The sequence below is a fragment of the Muscardinus avellanarius genome (assembly GCF_963383645.1).
Source record: "Muscardinus avellanarius genome assembly, chromosome: 16".
Taxonomy (NCBI): domain Eukaryota; kingdom Metazoa; phylum Chordata; class Mammalia; order Rodentia; family Gliridae; genus Muscardinus; species Muscardinus avellanarius.
Window position 1 is genome coordinate 68,375,137 of NC_137802.1, and position 23,703 is coordinate 68,398,839.

Below are 23,703 nucleotides of genomic sequence, written 5' to 3' on the forward strand. Positions count from 1 at the left end.
GGGAAGAAGGGTTCGGGCTCCTGTAGCCCCCACCTTCTCCCCTCTCCAGCACCCTCTCTCTGAGACAGTGCCTTGGCCTGGCCATGGGTGGTCACTGCAGCCCCTGGCTGCGGGTCCCCAGGCCTGTCTAACCCTCTGAGCCCTCAGGTGGAGCAGGAAGGTAAGTAAGAACCAGGTACTGACAGCCCATCCATCTCCCTGAGCCCAGAGCAAACAGCACGCTCTGCACAGGGTGAGGCTCTGCCCGCCCCTGGAGCCCCACTCCCAGGAGGGGCGAGGCACTGGCCAGCTCAGGAACAATGCCCAGCCCCCCCACCCCCAGGGCTATCTCAGTGGCTGCTTGGAGCCACAGCGCAGGGTCATTGAAATTCAGGCCCTTGGTGGGCTCTTCTCTGGGTAGCCGAAGCCCAGGACCCAGACCTCAGGTGAAGGGCCGGATCCTGCTTTCCCACCCCAAGACAATGGCAAATGCCAGCTCCCAGTCATTGGTAAAGGCCTTCAGGGGACTGGCTCAGGTACAGAGTCCCTCGGTGCCCTGAAGATAAGAGTCTGGCGCTTCCCCCATCCCAAGTGCGAGGCAGAGCTTGGTGAAGGAGCTTTTATTGTGTAGTGGCCGATTGTACAGAGCAAAGATTGTACTAACACAGGAGGGCACCCCCATCATCCAGGCAGTGAGGGGCAGGGAGGACTGACGGCTGCCCCTGCCCCTCCCACAGCCTGGCCACACCCACCGACCTAGGGGTGTACCCTAGGGGATACACAGGGGACCCTCATTCCCCACTCCAAGCCCTCAAGCACATGAGGTGCCCCAGCCCGGCTTGGCAGTCTGCCGGCCCCTGCCTCCTCACAAGTGGCCTCCCCCCACACAGGCCCTGGCAGGCTTCAGGCCTGGAACAGGTGGTCTCAGGGCACCCTCATCCTGCCCAGGTACCTCAGGGACAGCCCAGGGCCCCTTCTTGGGCAAACCCACCAGGGCACGATGACCTGGTAGGCCGTCCAGGAGCCGTTGGGCACCGAAGGGTCAGAACGGAAATGGGTCTTGAAGGGGGATCCAGAGTGGGGGGCTCCTAGACACCAGCCTAAAGGCCAAGGGTTCAGAGCTGGCCCCCACTGTCCCCAGCCCCAGGGGCCTCTGGGGCCTCCACCCAGGACCTGGCCCTTCTGCCTGCCCAGGCCCTGATGGTGGTCATTAAAGCTCAGAGCAGCGAGACAGGGGAGCACGGGGGTCCCCGGCTCATCCCCTGTGGTCTTCCATCTTTATACCCGCTGGATCTCAAACAGCTTCACGTCCGTGTCGTACCAGATGGGCGGGTCCACGTTCCTGCAGAGGGAGTGGACGGTCACCTTCTGCCAGGGGACTTCCCCCAGAAAAGGCCCCGGGGAAGAGCTGAAGCAGCAGGAAAGCCCAGGCCGACCCCTCCCCATCCTGATGCCCCACCCTGGACAGCGGGCCCCACCTCCAACCAGAGGAGACGAAACCACCTCGACCGTCTTGACATTAACCTCATGACAGACAGAGCCACCCAGACCTGAGGTCCCTGGTGAGCCCCCCAGACAGGCCCTCAGGGCGGGGGCCCCAGTCCTAGCCCGGATGGCGACCGCCCGCCCCCGTAGGACCCACCTCAGATAGATGACACCCCACATGTAGGTGCGGAACCACATGGCGGTGCCCGAGTTGGCCTGGTACTTGCGGATGAGGATGGGGTGGGGCACCGGCAGCAGCCCCACCAGGGTCCCGTGCTGCAGGAACCTCAGGATCTCGGACTCGTCCGTCAGGCCCCTACAGGGTTAGGAGGCTTGGGGCTCACCCTGGACCCGGAGGCCCACCCCCACCCAGGCCCCGCCCACCCCAGACTCACTTATCGATGCAGATCTTCTCCACCTGGGGAACCAGCACCTGCAGCAGCCTCATGATGGTCTGCAGTGGCAGCTTGGACTTCCAGGACAGGATCTGAGAGAGGGAGGCGGCCTCAGCGCTGTGGGACAGGCCGGACCCTGGCCCCCCTCGGCAGAGCACGTGTCTCCTCCCTGCAGCAGGCCCCCACCGGGAAGGCGGGAAGAGCCGCCGCCCCGCAGGCCAGCGTGGGCTGGCACAGAGCGCCGTGTGCTCCTGGGAGACTGTCTTAATCCTTCCGATGGTGTGATCGGGTAGGATGGGTATTAGCCTCACCCACTGCGCTGTGGGACTCTCGGGAGCACAGGGAGTGACCCAGGAAGGGAACCTAAAGGACAACACGGGGCCAAACCAGCCTGCTGAGGACTCCAGGCAGTGTAGACGGAGGAAGCTGAGCCAGGAGGCCCAGATGGAGGACCAGAAGGCCCGACCCCGGCCACCCGCTCCAAGGCTTCCATCCCCAAGTGTTTTTTCTTGTAGTTTTTTTTTAACTAGGAATTGGACCCAGGGGAGTTCTACTTCTAAGCTACCCTCCCAGGCCTTTTGATTTTTTTTTTTTTTTGAAACAGGGTGTCACTAAGTTGGTGAGTCTAAGTTGCTGAGCCTGACCTCGAGCCTGCTATCCTCCTGTCTCAGCCTCCCAAGGGTTTGCAGGCATGCTTCCCCACAACTGGCTCAATCCCCATCTTTCCTCGCTGGGCACCTCGACCGGCCCCCATCTCAGTGCCAACCATCCAAACCCCAGCCCCTGGCTCCACCAGCACAGGTCCCTCACCCAATCTGAGGTCGGGCTCCACTGCCCACCGGTTGACGCACTGGACAGCCGCCGCTGCTCCCTCCACGCCTGGCTGGGGTCCTGGTCCCCAGGAAGGAAGGAGAGCGAGGAGGAAGGAGTGGGTACAAGGCAGGGTCAGAGGGCAACGAGGTTTCTCCCCTGACCCCCCAGGGAAGTCACTAGCAGAGGGGCAAGCCCAGCCCGACACCTTTGCCCCCGGCCCAACCCAGCCCAGTGACAGGTTTAGGGCCAGGGCAGACAGGGCAGGTGGGTAAAGGCCAACTTCAGATAAAAATGATGGATGAGGCAGCTAAAGGACAAGGGTTTACTGTGACCAGCAACGCGGGAGGGCTCTTGAAGGTCCCCCGGTCAGCAGTGCCAACTCCGCTTCCCCAGGGCACTGGCACCGGCCCCTCTGCTGCTGGTGGCCTTAGAGTGCCCTCGCCCAACCCACCCCGCCTGGGATGTCCCCTTTACCCACCCCCTCGGCCGGACTGCCGGCTACTGAGTTCTGCTGGGGCTCGGGCCCCAGGGACCGCAAGGTGCCATCTTCTGACACCTGGGACTTCTCTGTCAGTTTGTCGATGCCTGGATGGGACACAGAAGGAACAAGGAGGGCGTGAGGGTTCCTGTCCCAGTGTCCCTCTGGCCCCGCCCCCACAAGGCTCTCCGTCCTCCACATACACTGTACAACCATTGTGTCTGGTCTCCCTTCGGCTCACCCCGATACTCAAGTCTCCCAACCCCGAGGCCCTGCACCCCACCAAGCTACCCATCCTGGGACCACCCAGCCCCCCAGCCCCACTGCCGTTGCCCATCCCAGCCCCCTAGGTTCCCAAGATAGGCCACGCCTCTTGGTAGATAGACCACGCCCCTATGGCCACGCCCATCGCCGGCGCGTCGGTAGCCGAATGGGCCACGCCCCTCCATGGTCCAGCCCAGTTCCCTGTCTGTAGCCACGCCCCTTGGTAGATTGGTCACGCCCCTGTAGACCACGCCCGTCCCCCCAGCGTTGCGGGTAGCCACGCCCCTTCCGCCTGCCAGCACCAGACCTGGGGTGGCCACCAGGCTGGTCTTGAGGGTCCCTGGCTCCGCGGGGGCGGCGGGGCGAGACCCCTCCATGGGGGTTCCCTCCTGCGAGCCCGTGCGGGACAGGGGCTCGGGGGTCCGCCGCCGCCGCTGCAGGGCCTTGTGGATGGCGGGTGGGTCAGTGGGCAGGTTGGCCAGCTGGTGGAAGACGCTGCGCTTGCGGATGATGGCGTAGACCAGGTTGGAGTTGCCTGTGGGGAGAGCATGCCCGGCCTCAGGGAGGCCGGCGCCTCTGCCTCCCCCTCCTTAGTCCAGGCTGGCTTCCAGGGAGGGGTGTGGCAGGACAGGAGCAGGACACGGTGCAGGAACCGGGCAGGGCTGGCCAGCTGTGTGTGCCCGCTGTGGCAATACCCAGATGTTCTCATGGGACATTGGGATCTTCATAGATCTGCGCAAATGTGGCTTATTTTGGAAATAATAACCGTAATAATTGCTAATATTTCCGTTGCCAGCCCTGTCCTAAGTGCTTTGTGTGGGTTAATCCTCCGAACGGCCTCTTGGCAGTATTGTCTTGACCATCTTAGAGATAAGGAAAACGAGGCTCAGAGACGTTGAGCAATGCGCCCGCGGTCACAGAGCTAACGAGAGGCAGGACCTGGATCTACGCCTGGCAGCTGGGCATCTGCGACGGCATGGGGCCTTACCGCTCCCTGCTGCCAAATTCCAGTTGAGCCATTTGACAGGGAAGTCCTCGGTTTCAAACCTCCCTGTAAGCCCCCGTCATCCCCAGCTGTGAGCTTCCCCGGGGTAAGCTGCAGGTGCTCAGCGGTGCGTATTGTGAAGAAACTGAGAAGCAGCAGGCCAGTTCCCAGGCCGGGTCCCCCCTGGACAGGAAGGTGCCCCACCTGCTGGCCACCCCGCTGCCCAGGGCCAGGCCGGCGCCTCACCATCAAACTGGTACTGGATGATGTTGTTGAAGACCTCCAGGAGGAAGAAGACCAGGTGGTGGTTCTGGGCAGCAGAGAAGAGGAACCAGGTGGTGGAGAAGGCCTCGAGCAGGTGCAGCAGCTTGTTGGCCGTCACCATGGACAGGCTCTTGAGGTAGGGCGACACTGCAAGGGGGGGGCGCTCACTCCCAGGCCCCAGCGGCACCTGGCACATCAGCAGCATCCTCCCCGCCAGCCCCTCCTGCCCGCGAAGTCCCCTGCAAAGCCGGGAAGCCCAGGCGCCCAGAGCCCAGTTCCCTGGGCATCTCTCCTGCAGCACCCGGGAGGCAGGCTCAGCTCACCGCGTGGGCAACAGCGCTCTCCACAAAGCCACACATGGTCCATCTCTCCTAGCCCCCCACACACCCGAGAGGGAGGCAGGACACGGGCAAGAGTGTCCCCGTTTTACAAAACAGGAAGCTGACGCTCAGAGAGCTTATAAACTTGGCCCAAGTTCCCCAGTAATAAAATGATTGGAGCCAGGCGTGGTGGTCCGCGCCTGTAATCCCGGGACTTGGGAAACCGAGACAGGAGAATTGCAGGTTCGAGACCAGCCTCAGAGACTTGGCAAGTCTCTCTGCAAGCAAGTGAGGGCTTGTTTCAAAATTAAAAAATTAAAAATAGCCGGGCGTGGGGGCGCATGCTTGTAATCCCAGCATTTGGGAGGCTGAGACTGGAGGATCACGGTTTGAGGAAAGTCTCAGCTACTGAGTCCCTCTGCAACTCAGTGACTCTGTTTCAAAATAATAAAGAATAAAAAAGCGGGCAGGGGGTGTAGCTCAGAGGTCAAACGCCTCTGGGTTCTATCCCCAGACCCACAAAAAAATTTTTTTTAATTAAAAATAAAGTCTGGGGCTGTAGCTCAGAGGTAGAATACCCCTGAATTCAATCCCCAGTACAACCAAAAAGGAAAAAAATAAAAAGAGATTGGGCAGGGATACAAAACTCAGGGCCCTTAAGTTATTCTAAAATGTCAACTGTTGTATCATTCATCACTTAGTATGTATTTTTTGGCACAACCTTGTGATAAAAGTCTCAGCCAGGTGTGCTAACGCACACCTATAATCCCAGTAATTTGGGAGAGTGAGACAGGAGGATTGCAGGTTTAAGGCCAGCCTCAGCTACTTAGTGAGGCCCTCAGCAACTTAGGGGAGACCCTATTTCAAAACAAAAGGGCTGGGGGATATAGCTCAGAGGTAGAATGCCCCAGGGTTCAATCCCCAATAATTAACACACACATAGACACACACACACAGCTTGATCTGTACACACAATCTGACTGTGGGTTTCCTTGTCTCCTGTCTTTCTTCCTAGCTAGGGGGAGGCCCCCAGGGCCTGTTTACAAATGCATTCTCAGAACTGGCCACCCTTAGCTGGCACTCTAGGATTTGTGGCCTAGAACCAGGAGTGAGTGAGTAAGGGAAGGCACAGTCCTGGCCCCAGAGCTCCCAGCCCAGCTAGAAGACTGTCAGATCCGGGACGGACAGGCCAGCAACTCCCGGCCACCACCTCTGCTCCCAAGACGTCTGCGCCCATGGCATTCTGCACCAGCCTACAGCGGCCCGCCGCCCTGGGCCGCAGCCAGCCTGAGCCTCCGCTCCTCCTGCACACTGCTGGCTTTTCTACCCTGGGATCGCATCGCCCAAATGTGTGCTGTCCCACGCGGTAGCCATGAGCCACACGTGGCCAGGCAGGCTCATCCTCAGACACATGAAACACAGGCAAGATTTTGTAGATAGTGGGAAATCAAGTATCTCAGTTTTTTTGAGGTACTGAGGATGGAACCCAGGGGCATCGTACCTCCGAGCTACACCCCCAGCCCTATATTTTTAGTCTTTTTAATATGGTACTAGAGCTAGGCATGGTGGCGTATATGCCTGTAATCCCAGTACTTGGGAGGCTGAGACAGGAAGATCACAGGTTCAAAGACAGCCTCTGCAAGTGATGAGACTCATCAACCTAGTAAGATTTTGCTTCAAAATAAAAGTAAAATAGAGCCGGGCGTGGTGGCGCACGCTTGTAATCCCCGCGCTTGGGAGGCTGAGACCGGAGGATCGTGGTTCGTGAACAGCCTCAGCTACTTAGTGAGGCCCTCCGCAACTCAGTGAGACCCTGTTTCAAAATAAAGAATAAGAAGCCGGGCGTGGTGGCGCACGCTTGTAATCCCCGCGCTTGGAAGGCTGAGACAGGAGGATCGCACGGGTTCAAAGCCAGCCTCAGCTACTTAGTGAGGCTCCCGGCAACTTAGTGAGACCCTGTTTCCAAATAAAATATAAAAATAGGTCTGGGAGTATAGCCCGAAGGTAGAAAGCCCCTGGGCTCCACCCCCAGTACCACCAATAAAATAAAATAAAATAAAGAATAAAAAATAGGGCAGGGGGTATAGCTCAGAGGTCGAATGCCCCTGGATTCCATCCCCAGACCCACAAAAAATAAATAAATAAAGCCGGGCGTGGTGGCGCACGCTTGTAATCCCCGCGCTTGGGAGGCAGAGACAGGAGGATCGTGCAGGTTCGAAGCCAGCCCTGCGCGCTGGCTTAGGAGACCCTGTTTCCAAATATAAAGTGTAAAAATAGGTCTGGGAGTGTAGCCCGGAGGTAGAAGGGCTTCCAGGAACCCCAGTACCACCAATAAATAAATAAATAAATAAATAAAATAGGGCTGGGGTGTAGCTCGGAGGTAGAACCCTCCTGGGCTCAATCCCCAGTGTCACAAAAATAAAAATAAAAATAAATTAAATATGGTACTAGAAACTTTAACAGGACACATGTGGCTTGCATACTATTCTGGGGGAGGCCCGGTAGGCAGGGAGCGGTGGCTGGTCGGCCTGTGGCCTGGCGCCACCTGGTGGTGAGTGTGGGGAAGGCGGGCTCCGGGCCCCTACCGTTGACCACGATGGTGAGCAGGCAGTCGAAGAGGGGCTGCAGCCGCTGGTGGCCGCTGGTGATGATCTTGTGAAATACCTGTGCGGGAGGGACGGGAGCGGCCGCCTCCAGACTCAGCCGGGAGGATGTCGGCCCCACGCCCCCAGGCTGGCCGCGCGCCCCTCACCACAATGAGCAGGTCCGCGTGCGTGCCCGTGAAGACCGGGATGTCCATGGGCACGCGCACCGAGTAGGGCTTGTTCAGCCGCACCCCGAAGTTCCGCTCCCCGCTCAGCAGCAGCAGGATGAAGACCCCGATGTGCATTAGGCCCACCCGAGCTGCAGCACAGGCATAGGAGGGGTCACACGGGCGGAGAAGGAGGGAGGGAGGGAGGCCAGGGCGGGGACCCATCTTGGGAAGGGTTGGAGGGAGCCCCTCCGCCCGCCCGAGCTCCTGGGAGGCGGCGCAGACTGGCTGGACCCCCCCCATCTCCAAACACCCCCCCCCCAGCATCACCTGCCCACCCAGGTCTTACACTGATCTGCACGGGCGTCGTTGAGGAAATAGAGGATGGGGACCAAGATGTCCAACACATCGCTGCTCTTCAGCACAAAGAAGAGGAATTTCTGGGAGTGGGGAGGAGACAGGGGGCGGGGTCAGTGGGAGGGGCAGCTGGGGAGACCCCCAGTGAGGACGCTGTCTCTGTCTTTGGGCTAAATGGAGCCAGCTGAGGCTCTCAGCCCTTGAGATGGCTCCACCGCCCCGCAGGCTGGGCCTGGAGGCCGCCCACCTTGTTGAAGTCACAGAGCTTCCAGAAGAGAACCAGCAGCTCCTGGTGGAACTGGATCTTCTTGGTGGAGTTGGGCAGGTAGGTCTGCAGCAGGGGGTTGGACAGCAGCCGGGCTATGCCCTTGAGGATGAACTGGAAGTCCTGGGAGGGAGGGCAGAGTGGGGAGCCAGCTAGCCTGGGGCCCCTGGCTCTGTTTCCCCACCCAGGCCCCCCACCAACACCTCCTTGCGTTCCCGGGGTCCCATTAACCCCCATAGCTAGAGAGGCCTAGATCCTGACGTTATCAATAATCCTCCTGGGGTGGGCCCTTTGGGGAGCTGAGCCCCTGTCCCTCCAGCACACCAAACTCCCCTGTCTCCCGGCCACCCATTCTACGAGCGAGGGGCTGCTCCTGGTGACCCCCCAAGTGTACCCCCAGAACCAGGTCCTCGTCCACCTGGAATCACTGTTGACAGGTGGCACCCTCCCATCCTGCCCCCCAACACCGCTTCCCATCACCCCATCACACACAACGAGCACCCTGCGGCTCTCATAGAGCACCCACCAAGAACTGGGCTAGGCTCCGCGTTAATCCTTACAAAGGGGACACATTCATTCCATGCTGCAGCTGCAGAAGTTAGGACTTGGGGAGCCCCAGCAACACCCCATGGGCATGAGATACACACACTCAGGTCTGCCTGACCTTTAAGTCCACTGCCATCCCCCCCAAAAAAAAAAACTCTATCAGAGCCACCTCTTTCTGGAAGCCTTCCTGGTTGCTCCCACCCAACTGAAGCCATCAGTCTTTTCTACCTCTTGAAAACCCCCAAGCCCAGCCATCACCCCTTAACCCGGGGTGCCTCATGTTCACAGAGACCACGGTTTCTTTGCGCAGGGACCAGGACTCCCTCTGCACCCCCCACAACGTCTTAACAATTGTGGGAGGTGGGCAAGAAGAGCCCAAGAGCCGTGCTTAACTTACCTCTTCACGATGGATGCGGGACAGGTAGTTCACAAACAGGTTCTCGGGCCCTGGAGGCTGCCAAGGGGAGAGGCCGTGTGAGCAGCGCCCTCACGCTGCCCCCAGCTCCAGCCTCGGTGGCAGCAGCAATGTCCCTTCCAAGCTCAGACACCCCCAGGTGCACCGCACCGTGCCGTCTCCCGCCCCAGGCCTCTACAAAAGGGGACACCCCGAGCCACGGCTCCGCGGGGGAGCATCCTTACGTCTGCGTCGTCCATGGCGGTGCCCGTGGTGGTACCGTCCACGGTGGGGCTGGTGCTGGTGGCGCTGTCGTGGTCCAGGGTGACGATGAGCACCTGGGCGGCCTCCTCCACCAGGGGCTCCCGGTGGTCAGAGAAGAGCAGGTGGTTGTAAGGGATACCGTAGCCCACGGGGTCGTGGGCGCACACAGTGTTCAGCAGGGAGGTGAACAGGGGCAGTGCGTGTCTGCGAGGAAGAGGAGTCCAGGGCTGCAGTCCCCAGGCCAGCCCTCCGGCCTCCCCTCCAGTCACCCTTTTTATTTATTTATTTATTTACTTATGCATTTATTTTGTACTGTGGTACTAGGAGTTGAACCCAGAGGTTCAATCCCTACTATTCAATTCCTACTCTACTACTGAGCTGTATCCCCAGCCCTTCCTCCCTCCCTTTCCTTCCGACACTCTCTCTCTCTCTCTCTCTCTCTCTCCTTCTTTCTTTCCTTCTTGTACTGGGAATTGAACCCAGAAACATTCTACCTCTGAACTATACCCCCAGCCCTATTTTTCATTTTTACTTTGAAACAGGGTCTTGCTAGGTTGATAAGAGTCTCGCTCATTGCAGAGGCAATCAACCCTGTGATCCTCCTATCTCAGCCTCCCAAGTACTGGGATTATAGGCATGTGCCACCACACCCAGCTATTTTTATTTTTTTTAGCAGCATTTCTCTAAGTTGCCCAGGCTGGCCTTAAACTTGCAATCCTCCCATCTCAGCCTCCCAAGTACTGGGATTCCAAATGGACCATGCCTTGTTGAACAAGCAACATTGTCAGGCTCTGGGCTGAAAGCCAGCGAGAATGACAAGCCTGTCCCTTCCAGAGTGGAAAAGTCCCTTCTTATCCCATGCTACCTCCGGCTCTGACCTGGGCCAGGCCAAGGGAAGGGCAGAGGAATCCATTACCAAGAATGAGACGGCCAGTCGTGAGGGGCTCTGGGCAGGGAAGCGTGCTCGCGTGGCTGAGCGTCTTAGGGGGAGATACCCTCCACTGGGGCTTCAGAGAAGGGGCTGGGGGCCCAGGGAGGAGGCCGACTTTCCCTTGGGAAGCAGAGCCCAAGCCCGAGCCACAGAATGACTTGAATCGGATTCGTTAGAGGTCAGGGTTCAAGCTCCTCATCTTACATGTTGAGGAAACTGAGACCCGGAGAGGTTAAGCAAGTGACCAGGGGTGGCAGCCTGCACTGATAAGGCTGCGTGCAGGAAAGCACTCTGGCGGCCTTTCACTGTGACTGGCAGAAGGGGAAGAAAAGGGTGAGCAGCAGCACCCAAAGGAGCTGCGGTGCCATGCCACCCCAGGGATCAGAGTCTGCAAGCAAGGGGGCCAGCTGCCAGCCCCTGGGTGCTGACCCCTGCGCTGACAGCGCAGCCTGGACACGGCTGGACGTGCACAGCTGGGGCGCAAACACTCCATCCCGCCGTGAAGCGCTATGATACCGACTTGTATTTACAAGTGCCCCCATAGCCCACGAGTGCCCCCGTGTGGCTGGGCTCCCCCGTGAATGGGGTATCCCTCACCACGACCACCAGCACCCCCATCCCACTGTCCTCCGAGGGACATGCAGCTGTTAAGGGCTTAGAACGTGGCTCGTGCAGGGTGCACACTACACCCCAGACTCCGGAAAAAGCAGTGTGAGAAACTGAACGTAAAACATCTGAATTATCCCGTAGAATGGTTACATGTTAAAGACTCATATTTTTTATATATTGGGGGTCAAATGACCTATGTTATGAAAATTCATTTTATTTTTTATTTTTTTGGTGGCACTGGGGGTGGAACCCAGGGGCTTTCTACCTCCGGGCTATACTCCCAGAACTATTTTATATTTTATTAGAAACAGGGTCTTACTAAGTTGCTGAGAGCCTCACTAAGTAGCTGAGACTGGCTTCGAAACTGTGCGATCCTCCTGTCTCAGCCTCCCAAGCGCAGGGATTACAAGCGCGTGCCACCAAGCCCGGCTATGAAAATTCATATAAACTTTTTTTTTTTTTTTTTTTTTTTTGCGGGTCTGGGGATGGAACCCAGGGGCATTTGACCTCCGAGCTACACCCCCTGCCCTATTTTTTATTCTTTATTTTGAAACAGGGTCTCACGGAGTTGCAGAGGCCTCACTAAGTAGCTGAGGCTGTCCGCGAACCGCGATCCTCCAGGTCTCAGCCTCCCGAATGCTGGGATTACAAGTGTGCGCCACCATTCCCGGCTTTCATTTTAACTCTTAATTTTTAATCTTCAAATCACACTTGTGCCTCACGTTTTATTTCTACTGGACAGCGTGGCTGTAGATGGGGGGGGGGCTGGATGCAGGTCACCCGGGGACCCCCACCCAGTCCGTGTCCCACCATTCCCAGGAGATAGGGGCCCATGCTGGTCGACATCGAGGCTACCTTACAGATTGCCACCACCAGGGGCAGCACCTCCCCTCGAGCCGGCTGGGGCTGGCGCCGCGCTGAGCTCAGGGATGCTAGAACCGTGAAGAGAATGGGGGGAAAGCCCGGGGCCCCTCACCTGTTCTCTGTGGAACAAAAGAACTGAACCCACGGGTTGGTGCTGCCGCTTTCCGGAGCTGGGGGCAGGTACATGGCCTCGGAGAAGCATGTCAGCAGCAATTTCAGCAGCTCCGTCCTGGGCGCGGGCCGTAAGAAGAGGGTGCCTCAGGATCCCAATCCTCAGGAGGGCGCTGCCCACCCCGTCCGGCACCCTGCCCAGTGATCCCCATTTTTAGTGGGTTTTTTTTTTTTTTTTTTTTTTGGTGGTACTGGGGGTGGAACCCACAGGCTTTCCACCTCCAGGCTATACTCCCAGACCTTTTTTATATTTTATTTGTTAACAGGGTCTCACTAAGTTGCTGAGAGCCTCACTAAGTAGCTGAGGCTGGCTTCGAACCCGTGCGATCCTCCTGTCTCAGCCTCCCAAGCGCGGGGATTACAAGCGTGCGCCACCACACCCGGCTTTGTTTTTTTTTTTTTTTTTTTTAAACAGGGTCTCACTAAGTTGCAAAGGGCCTCGCTAAGTCGCTGAGGCTGTCTGCAAACCGCGGTCCTCCTGTCTCAGCCTCCAAATGCTGGAATTACAAGCGTGCGCCACCACGCCAAGTGATCCCCATTCATTCTTGTAAACTAAGGCTGGACGGCAAGTGGGGAGGGTCTCCTAGAGAGACACCATGGACCCCTCGAGCGTGCAGGGGCCCGGCCCGGGGCCAAGCTCACCGGTTCATGTCGTGGATGTAGTTGGGCTGGGGGGAGTGAGCAAAGCCCACGCCGGCCTCCCAGATGTATTCACAGCTGTCCAGGGAGTGGACATCCTCTGCAGAGTCCTGGGGACAGGGCCGGGGAGGGGGCAGGTGAGAGGTGGCGAGGTGGACAGGGTGGGACAGAATCCAGCCAACCCAAGCCTCCCGCCATCGCCGGGGTAGCAACCTCATATCTGTCTCAAAACAGACCCTCAAAATGGTATATTTTCTTCTTTTTCTCTTTGATACTGGGGACGGAACCCGGGGGCATTCAACCTCCAAGCTACACTCCCAGCCTTATTTTTTAATCTTTTTTTTTTTTTGAAACAGGGTCTCACTAAGTTGCAGAGCATCCCTGTGGTCCTCCTGTCTCAGCCTCCCAGGTAATGGGATTACATGCGTGGGCCGCCACACCCGGCTTTTATTCTGTACTTTGAAACAGAGTCCACTAAGTTTCTGAGAGTTTCGCTAAGTGCTTGAGGCTGGCCTTGAACCTGCTAGCCTCCCATCTCAGCCTCCTAAGATCTTGTAAAAGCTCAGTGTTCTTTAGTCTTATATCGGTTTGTGTATTTGCTCAGTCCAGTGTGAGACAGGGAGAGGAGGGAGAGCAGGGAGTAGCCGCCCCAGGCAGGGAGGAGGACAGAACACTGGGGCTGAACCCACAGGAAGTGAGAAGGCAGGGCCAGCTGGGACCCGCCCTGCACCCGCCTACCTCGGGCAGGGAAGACAATGGGTGCCCTTGCACACACCCCCAGGGGAGCGGGCAGGGCCCAGCACCAGCTGGCTGCCCTCCAGCTACACCACCCACCAGCCCCCAGCGGGGACGCGGGTGCCAGGCAGTTCAGCTCTCCAGCCCCGCGGTGGGGACTCTCACCACTGTGCTCCTCCGGTGGCTCTGGACTGTGAAGTCTGGGCAGAAGAGCAGGTCGGCGATGGCCAGGAGCAGGGACTCGGCCAGGGGCCGGGCGTTCTCGTCCTCCTCCTCGCCCTACGGATGGGCAGCCATGTTAGTGGTGGCTGGCCAGGGACAGGCGATCCGCCGCGGGGTCCAGATGGAGGACAGGGCAGGGAGAAGGGCTGGGGGCAGCAGGAAGCCTCCTCCTTCTCCACCTCCATCTCTGCACAGCCACCGCCTGCCCTCAGCCTCCCTCTTCAACCCGTATTCCCTGGGCTGGAGGGGCAGAGACCCCCATGGGGGAGGAACCAAGGAACCAGGCCATGTCCAGGACCACCACCCGTTGCTGCACCCCACCCGCCACCGCTGCACTTCCTAAGCACAGAAGGGGTTTGGAACGTGGCCCCAAAAGGGAGCTCTGCCTGTCACCTCCCACCCACCCTGGCCGAGCCCACAGACCCCTCCGCGGCCTGCCCCGGGCACTGTGGACCAGAAGAAGCCCCTCCAGTCGGGGTCCTCGAAGATGTAGGGCAGCACGCGGGTGAGCAGCCGGCTGCAGTTCAGGACCACCTGCTTCTCCTTCTCCGAGTGGCAGCCGCTCTCCGCCCCCTGCACCAGCTTCTCCACGGCCTGCAGGACGGAGGATGGGCAGAGGACATGCTGGATGCATGGGGCCTGGGGGACACCGGGCCATGGAGGGGCAGAGGGAGGGGCGCAGGAGGAGTCTCCCCCCTCTCCCGGCACGCCCATCTCTGTTGATGGGACCCGCCAGCCCAGAGGCACCCAGACGCGGGCCACAGCAGCCCGGAGGATCAGGGGAGCAGACGGGATGACACCCGTCTCCGCCTCTGTCTCCCCCGGGGACCGTGTCACAGGGTGAGCTGATCTGCCGGGTCTCGGTAAGTCCTGGCACAGCCCTCATTAATGGCGGCTACCATGATCACTTCCCCCCGGGGGATGGGGACTGGTGAAGCCTTGGAGCCCCGAGGACCAGGGGGTGGAGTGAACTAGCTGCCACCCTCAGCCACCACCATCAGCCGCCCTGGAGCAGCAGGGGACCAGGCCGCCCTCACCTTGTAGCACAGGGTGGCCAGGTTGGAGGGAGATTCTTCCCGCACCGCCCGGATTTCAGCTGCCGGCACCAAGGCAAAGACATCCTGCACCGAGGTGGCCGTGTCTGCCCAGAACTGGTTCCAGAAGGCGTCATCGGTGGCTTCCACGGGCTGTGGGGGGACCAGTGTCCGGAGTTATGTTGTGACCCTTGCCAACGGGACCGCGGTTGGCCCAACCCATGGCCAGTTGAGAACCCGAGAGGGAGAGCCACAGCCCCCTACTCCTCTCCCGCTGGCGCCAGGAGCCTCCTCGTGTGGCGGGGGACATCCCCCGCCGCCCCAGGCCCTGGCCCTGGCCCACATCAGGCTGGGCACCCAGGGGCTAGCTGGGACTGAGTCCAGCAGCCAAGGCCCATCCAATTCCCAAGGGCCAGGGTGTCCCCGAGGGCCAGGGTGTCCCCGAGGGCCAGGGTGTCCCCGAGCAAGTCCCCATCCTCCTCTGCCTGGGACATCCCCAGCCACACCTCCAGGGCCGGTGCCCGGGGTGCCACCGCCCCTCGCCCTCCGCCGCGACCCTCTCTCAGCATGTCCCACAGGTGCCAGTCTGGTAAGCCTGGTGGCCCCGGCACACACGGGCCTCTCAATGTCCGCTGCTGGCCAGCGCCACACGCAGGTCACTCTCGCCAAGGCTCCTGCCCCAAATCTACCTCCTCCTCCAGGCTTGGCTGTCCACTGTCTCCGACCCCTGTGCCAAAGCACGGGGCCAAAGCCACCGCTCCCTGGCACAAAGGCCCTGCGGGGTCCCCACTGCCTACTGCGCCAAGTCTAATCCTCGGCCCAACGATCAGCCAAGATCCTCCCCTAACGTGCCCTACACATGTGCACACAGACACAGGTAAAGAGTTTGCATGAACACCAGCACGCACACGCACACCTGTGTTTCTTGTCCTTAGGACATGACCCTGCGTCCTTAAGACATGACCCTTGCGTGCCCTCCCTCTCTCTCTCTCTCTCTCTCTTGTACTGGGGATGGAACCCAGGAGCATTCTGCCACCTAGCAACACCCCCAGCCCTATTTTTTTTTTTTATTCTTTATTTCGAAACAGGGTCTCACTGAGTTGCAAAGAACCTCACTAAGTATCTGAGGCTGGCCACGAACCACGATCCTCCTATCTCAGCCTCCCAAATACTGGGATTACAAACACGCGCCCCCACGCCCGGCCTTCTCCCCCCTCTCTCTCTTCTCTCTCTCTCTCTCTCTCTCTCTCTCTCTCTCTCTCTCTCTCTCCTCTCTCTCCCTCTCTCTCTCCCTCTCTTTCTCTTTTTTAACTCCGCTAGGCTGGCCTCTCTTCCCAGTACGCTCCCCCATTTCAATAATAGATTCCAAAGTCTGGTGAGACCTACCGAGGCAGTATGCCTTAAAACATACCTGCTCAGCCGGGCGTGGTGGCACACACTTGTAATCCCCGCGCTTGGGAGGCTGAGACGGGAGGATCGCAGGTTTGCGGCCAGCCTCAGCTACTTAGTGAGGCTCTCAGCAACTTAGTGAGACCCTATTTCAAAAAAAGAATATGAAATAGGACTGAGGGTGTAACTCAGAGGTAGAATGCCCTTGGGTACAATTCCTAGTACCACACACACACACACAAATCATGCTCTTTGAGTCATATAGACAGAAATATGGGCAACTGATTTGAATAATCAGTCTCACTTCCAGAAATCTCTTCTGTGAATGTAATTAGAGATGTGACATGCAAGGATCTTTATTATCATTTGAAACAAGGTCTCACTGAGTTATTGAGGCTGGCCTTGAAACCGTGATCCTCCTGAGAGAGGAAAAATAGATATAAAGCCAACTATAAGACAATCATAATTTTATGTCAAATTATATATTAATAAAAGACTAGAAGAGAACACACCGGCATGTTAACAGCAATAATCTCTCAGGTGGTTAGTTTTTTTTTTGTTTGTTTGTTTGTTTGTTTGTTTTTGTGGTACTGAAGATGGAACTCAGGGGCATTCTACCTCCAAGCCATACCCCCAACCCGATTTTATTCTTATTTATTTATTTATTTATTTATTTATTTATTTATTTATTTGGCGGTACTGGGGATTGAACCCAGGGGCATTCTACCTCTGAGTTACACCCCCACCCCTAATTTTTATTCTGTTAAAAAGTAAATCTGAGCTGGGCATGGTGGCACATGCCTATTATCCCAGTACTTGGGAGGCTGAGGCGGGAGGAGCGCAGGTTGGAGGACAGCCTCGTCAAGTAGTGAGATTCTCATCAACCTAGTCAGACTCTGTTTCCAACCTAACAATAAAATGACTGGGATGTGCCTGGAGGTAGAATGCCTCTGGGTTCCATTCCCACCCACAACCCCACCCCAAAAAAAAAGTCTGTTCCCTGAAGCCTCTTCTTCCATGAAGTCTCCGGGGGTCCTGGGCTGATGTGCTCGCTCCGACCTGGGGACCTCCAGCCCCACCCCGCCCTTCAGACCTCCGATTGCAGGAGGCCCAGCAGCCCAGCAGCCCTCCGGCCCCACAGCTGAGGTGCAGAGCAGGGGCCCAGCCCGCATCTGCTCAGCCAAAGCTACACGGAGTCCTGGGACCCCCATCAGCCTGGCCACCGGGAAGGGCTGCGTGCCGGGGAGCCATTCAAACTCAGGGCTGAGGTTGCCCACCTCACCAAGGCCCAGGCAGACCCCAGCCCACTCCCTGAATGGACCCCCCACACCGGGGAGCTACAGGGAAGCTTGCGGCCGTGGCCCTCAGGATGGCCTGGCACGTGTGTCCGCTCAGTCCCAGAACTGGTAGAGCGAGTTAGCTGGGGGTAGAGGAACAGGCCAAGGTGGGGCCCTGGGGCTGGGGTTCCCAGGCCCCCTGCTCTGTGCCCCAACACCCCTCAGATAGGCACCGGGGTGCAGAAGCCTGACACCCGCGGCCAGGTGGCCTGGGGTCCGAGCAGGGTGGAGAAGGACATCCTAGAAAACTTTCAGAGCCCCCCCAGTTGGGAGCACCTCTGGGCAGTGGCACCTCCACACTCTGCCACCTTCCAGGGAGCCACTGCTTCTTAAAGGGGCAGGAGCCCAGCTGAGCACAAGTGGACAGGACTTTTGGCCAAGTTTACCAGGCAAGCGTCACGTGGGGACTAAGTTGAAGAGGACAGACACTCAGGAAGAGACTTAGGAAGTCCCGGGGCAGCCCTGTCTGAAAGCCCAAGAAAGCTCCCTTGGGGAACAAGGTGTTTTTTTTGTTTTTTTGTTTTTTTTTTTGTAGGTCTGGGGATGGAACCCAGGAGCACTCTACCTCCAAGCTACACCCCCTGCCCTATTTTTTATTTATTTTGGGGGTGGTGGCACTGGGGCTGGAACCCAGAGGCTTTCTACCTTCAGGCTATACTCCCAGACCTATTTTATATTTTATTTGGAAACAGGGTCTAAGTAGCTGAGGCTGGCTTCGAACCTGTGCGATCCTCCTGTCTCAGCCTCCCAAGTGCAGGGATTACAAGCGTGGGGATCCTCCTGTCTCAGCCTCCCAAGTGCAGGGATTACAAGCGTGGGCCACCATGCCCCAGTTTATTCTTTTTTTTGAAACAGAGTCTCACTAAGTTGCAAAGGGCCTCACTAAGTAGCTGAGGCTGTCCACGAACTGCCATCCTCAGGTCCCAGCTTCCCGAATGCTGGGTGCGCCACCGCGCCCGGCTTCAGGAACAGGTTTCTGCCTCCCGGGTCCTCAGCTGGGGGCTCCTTTCCTGGCCCCGCTATGACTTCAACACTTGTACTTGTGGCAATTCCTGACTATGCCAGGCTAGCCTGGTGCTAGAGGCAACAGCCAGGGTCACCAGGGCACATTAGGCTTCTGAGGGGAGGGACATGGCTCGGCTCCCACCTCTGTGACCCCAGCTAGCTTTCACAGAAACTTCTAAATCTCAGCTAGTTTCTTTCTTTCCTTTCTTTCTTTCCTTCTTTCTTTTGTGGTACTTTTGTGGTAGAATACCAGGGGCATTCTACCTCTGAGCTATATACCCAGCCCTATTTTTTATTCTTCATTTTAAAACAGGGTCTCAAGCCGGGCGTGGTGGCGCACGCTTATAATCCCCGCGCTTGGGAGGCAGAGACAGGAGGCTCGCGCAGGTTCGAAGCCAGCCGCGTGCGCTGGCTTAGGAGACCCTGTTTCCAAATAAAAATGTAAAAATAGGTCTGGGAATGTAGTCCGGAGGTAGAAGGGCTTCCAGGAACCCCAGTACCAAAAAAAAAAAAAAAGGAATAATTCTAAAACAGGGTCTCAATAAGTTGCAGAGGGCCATACTAAGTAGCTGAGGCTGGCTGCGAACCTGCAATCATCCTGTCTCTACCTCCCAAGTACTAGAATTACAAGCTTGGGACACCATGGCCAGCACCAAGCTAGTATTTTGTTGTTGTTGTTAATTGTTTGTTTGTTTTGTGGGTCTGGGGATGGAACCCAGAGGCATTCTACCTCCTAGCTACACCCCCAGCCCTATTTTTATTCTTTTTTTTTTTTTTTTTTTGCAGTGTTGGGGGTTTCCCAGCACTGAAAAAAAAAAAGAATAAAAATAGGGCTGGCCTATTTTTTATTCTTTATTTTGAAATAGGGTCTCACTGAGTTGCAGAGGGCCTCACTAAATAGCTGAGGCTGTCCATGAACCACGATCCTCTGGTCTCAGCCTGGGATGACAAGCGTGCGTCACACGCCTGGCTTAAGCCAGGTATTTCTAAGCCAGCCTTGCTCAGGCCAGACTCCTGCTCACAGCTGAAGGATCAGCTGTAGCTTTTTCTTTTCTTTTCCTTTTTCTTTTTGGTACTGCGGATTAAACTGAGGGGTATTCTCCCATCCAAGTACTAACCAGGCCCAAACTTGCTTAGCTTCTGAGATGAGACAAGACCGGGTGCGTTCAGGGTAACATGGCCTTAGATGCTAACCCGGGGGGCGGGGGGAGCAGTCTATCTCTGAGCTATACTCCCGGCTCTACTTCAGTCCTTATTTTGAAACAGAGTCTCGCTGAATTGCCGAGGCTGGCCTCCAACCTGTGACCTTCCTGTCTCAGCACTGGGATTACAGGTGTGTGCTCCCAGGCCTGGCTCAGCTGTAGCTTTGGACCGGCTCCTGTTGCTCCTGGAGACTGTCCTCACAGCATTCATCTGCACACACGTGTGCACGCAGGTGAACATGCACTGGCCAGGTCTCGTGTGGCCTACAGCAGGGAATCGTCACACAGGCAGGGTCCGAGAGAGGCCTGCCCCGCCTTCCGGGGCCACCCACCCTGCGAAAGGGTCAAGAAACCTGGCTCAAGCTGCCGGCTCTCAGGGCTGGGGCAGGGCTGGCCCAGGGCTGGACAAGGGGCAGGAAGAAAACAGGATACAGTGCAGGAAGGCGGGGAAGGCTAAGTGGACGGCGCTCAGCCCAGGCCACAGGAAAGGGTGCTGGGGCGCGTGTCTGTTGCCCGAAGCACGGCCTCTCAGGGCCTGGAATCACGGTCATCCTGGGGGCGACTGGCCTGGATCTCCTTGGGGACACGGAGCAGCAAGGCCTGGGATCTGGTCCTTACACTCCAGCTGCCCCCACCAGATCACTGCACAGGGTTGGAGGCTTCAGCCGCTGAGCAGGCCCAGGCAGCCTCTGGTCTACACCAGGTCCTCCCTGCACATTCAGAGACCCAGTGCCCTCTGCGGGAGGCCCCGGCTAGCCTCTGGTCTACACCAGGTCCTAGCACAGACACTCACTATGCTCTGCTCCGAAACAAAACAGCACCATACCACCAGGCGACAGCTAGGAAAAGACAGAGGGGCACTGTATTTGAGGGAGGTAGCAATCCAGACCACTGCAGATCCTCCGGGGCCTGGCTGAGCTTGTCCTCGCCTGCCAAAGGACCCCAGCTCCAGAGACCCGTGGGGAGCCTCCCTCCACCCTGGCCTCACATTGAGAGATGGGCCCACGCGCCACCTCCTTCGCCACCCACAGACCTAGAGCCCGTCCCCACAATCCAGAACCATCCAGGAGCCCCGGGGGAGTGGAGAGAAGCAGGTCTGGTTTCTATCAAGCGCCTCTGGGCTGGGGCTGGATTCTCCAGGGACCCTGGGCATTTGCTGAGCAACTGACCTTTCCAGTGTGGAGACCAGAGTGTGGGTGCAGAGGCTTGGCCTCCGGCTGTGAATAAATGGCTTTCTTGATCTTTAACTGCCAAGAGCAAGAGAGAGCCTGGGGGTGAAGGGAGTCCCAGACAGCAGTAGGTCCTGGGCCCTTGAAAGTAAGAAACCTGGGGAGCCCGGCTTGGGCATCTATCTCCATGGCCAGAGTGGCCTGGTTCAAGGGCAAGGAGAGAAGGGGTAGCAGCTTTGCTTGGGTGAGGTCCTGAGTGTCAAGGACAAGAAGGTGGCCAGTGTGCCACTTGTAGACTCAGGAGAGTGTAGAAGCACAGACTAGGCTGAAAGGTCCCCCAGATGTCTTCACAGAAAACCAAGGGCCATCCTGAGAGTCCCCATTACTGAGCCAAAGCACAGAAGATACCTGCAGACACATCCATCCCGGCCACTGGGCCTGTGGAGCCGTCCCCAGCCAGGAAGCTGGGGCTCCACAGGCCTGGAGACAGGTCCCTTGGACAGGCTGCCGCGCTGCCCACCGCTCTTCCAGGCTTCCCAGGAAGACCTGGGCCTTCCCTGGCCGCAGGCATCTACCCGGGCCCAGAGAGGCCGCTGTCGCCGCCGCGCACCAGCTGTTTTCCCAGCCCGGGCGGACGCGGGCCGGGCTTTGTTTGCATTGAGTCAGCCGGGGCTGTGCGTCCGGGACCCGGGGGCACCGAGGGCCAGGGAGGGGAGCGGGGTGGCGGATGCGTGAATGGGAGCGGGGGAAGGCTGGTGATGCGAGGCTGGGGGCGCTGGGGGGCGGGACCAGGGGGCGGACAGCAGCGTCTCTGGCTGGGGAGAGGCACACGTCAGCCTAAGGTGGCGACCGGGACTACGGAGAGAGGTGTTCCCGGGAGAGGAGGCTGGGGTGGGGGAGCAGGACCAGGGGATGGAGCCCCGGGGTCCAGGCCGATGGGATTCCTCTCAAATGCTGCCCTTAGTGTCACCCTCTGGAACGCCCCGTCGCCCCATCTCCAGGTGAGCCAAGTTCGCTCAGCCCCCTCCCCCGGCACTGCCCAGCCCCCAGCCGGGCAGGTGGATGGGGAGGCTGGGGCCCCAGGGCATACCTGCGTCTTGGTGGTGAGCTGGATCACCGCCTTCCGGAAGTTCAGCTTGGAGTCTGCGGATCCCATGTCTCTGGAGCCCGCTCCGGCCCGGCCCCGGATCCGCCTCTGGCCGGGGCTCCGGTTCTGGCTCCGGCTCCGGCTCCAGCTCCGCCGCCCCGCTGCTCTCGCAGGAGCAGAGCAGCGCACCCCGCCCGGCGCCCGGCGTCGGCCCCGCCCACGCTGGCTCCGCCCCTGGCCACGCCCCGGCCACGCCCCCGCACCTGCCGCTGGGGCCGCCGGCCGCCCCCAGAGGCGTCAAATCTAACCCAGCTGCGACCCGCTGCCTCCGCGCCTTTCCTTCTGCGTCCAAGCAGAGTCCCCGCTCCATCTCCCCCGCGGCCACTCAGTCCTCAGGACCCGAAACCCTCCAGCATCCCTGTCCCCGCCCCTGCCCTGACCATCATCCTCCAGCCTGGCTCCTTCTCAGCCCTCCACCCCAGTTTCCTCCTTTTCGGTCTTCCTCATTCTTTTTCCTTTCTTTCCTCCTGAGCGTTTGTTTTCTCGGTTTCCCTTTTCCTGATTTGCCAAACCCACGCATCCAGACAGCCCCGCAGTTATTCCAGCCATGAGCGGCAGGCTAGCCCTTGGATCTGCTGGTAGGGGGGCGCTGCCCCAGTGTCCCCGCTCCAGAAAACTGGCTCTGCGGCCCGGTGAGAGCTCGAGGGCCCTCCGGGTCCGAACCCCTCTCTGACCACCTGCCCTCCCTGAAAATCATCGGGTCCGTCCATTTCAACAAGTGTGTTGAGATTTACCAACACTGCTTTTTGAGCTGATGTTTACCAACACTGTTTTAGAGACCGTGGCACAGTAAACACAAGTCACAGAGCCTGCCCTTTGGAGGGAGTAGCTAAGGGAGAAACAAGAAAAGAATTAGCTATGGTACAGCTGAGTAAGCCTTTGATGGAGGCAAATTGATAATAATAAAAAAACATGTGGCCAGGTGTGGTGGTACATGCCTGTGATCCCAGTACTTGGGAGGACCAAAGACCCGAGTCCAGCCTCAGCAACTTATTGAGGCCTCCAGCAATGTAGTGAGATCTTGTTTCAAAAAAAAAAAAATAGAGCTGGGGGTGTATCTCAAAAGTAAGATGTCCCTGAGTTCAACCCCTAGTGCCGCAAAATTAATAATAATAATAATAATAATAATAATAATAATAATAATAATATACTACACTGGGCATGGCGGTGCAAGCCTGTCATCTCAGCATCTGGGAGGCTGACACAGGAGGATCATGTGTTCAAGGACAGCTTCAGCAAGTAGTGAGATTCTTTTTTTTTTTTTTTTTTTTTTTTTTTGCGGGTCTGGGGATGGAACCCAGGGGCATTCGACCTCTGAGCTACAGCCCCTGCCCTATTTTTTATTTATTTTTAAACCGGGTCTCACTGAGTTGCAGAGGCCCTCACTAAGTAGCTGAGGCTGTCTGCGAACCGCGATCCTCCAGGTCTCAGCCTCCCGAATGCTGGGATGACAAGCGTGCGCCACCACGTCTGGCAAGTAGTGAGATTCTGAGTAGCCTAGTGAAACCCTGTTTCAAAATAAAAATAAAGGCCGGGCGTGGTGGCGCACGCTTGTAATCCCCGCGCTTGGGAGGCAGAGACAGGAGGATCGCACAGGTTCGAAGCCAGCCGCGCTGGCGTAAGAGACCCTGTTTCAAAAATATAAAATAGGTCTGGGAGTGTAGCCCGGAGGTAGAAGGGCTTCCAGG

The 23,703-nt window shown here is 58.0% G+C and overlaps 1 protein-coding gene across 2 annotated transcripts; it reads right to left on the reverse strand.

Moving 5' to 3' along the window:
* Nucleotides 1-1,257: 1,257 nt before the first annotated feature.
* Nucleotides 1,258-22,024, reverse strand: HID1 (HID1 domain containing; the record flags this gene model as incomplete). 2 transcript variants are annotated; one of them, XM_080713429.1, is made up of 19 exons in its annotated part: nucleotides 1,258-1,321; nucleotides 1,622-1,780; nucleotides 1,860-1,951; nucleotides 2,670-2,750; nucleotides 3,151-3,257; nucleotides 3,722-3,949; nucleotides 4,646-4,810; nucleotides 7,569-7,647; nucleotides 7,736-7,887; nucleotides 8,085-8,175; nucleotides 8,340-8,480; nucleotides 9,301-9,357; nucleotides 9,543-9,765; nucleotides 12,078-12,194; nucleotides 12,779-12,885; nucleotides 13,676-13,789; nucleotides 14,156-14,326; nucleotides 14,770-14,919; nucleotides 21,959-22,024. In XM_080713429.1, the coding sequence occupies 19 exons, from the start codon at nucleotides 22,022-22,024 to the stop codon at nucleotides 1,258-1,260; spliced, it is 2,364 nt and encodes a 787-aa protein (XP_080569555.1). The 2 variants fall into 2 exon arrangements, with proteins under 2 accessions (XP_080569555.1, XP_080569554.1); XM_080713428.1 differs by having other exon boundaries at nucleotides 14,126-14,326.
* Nucleotides 22,025-23,703: the final 1,679 nt, after the last annotated feature.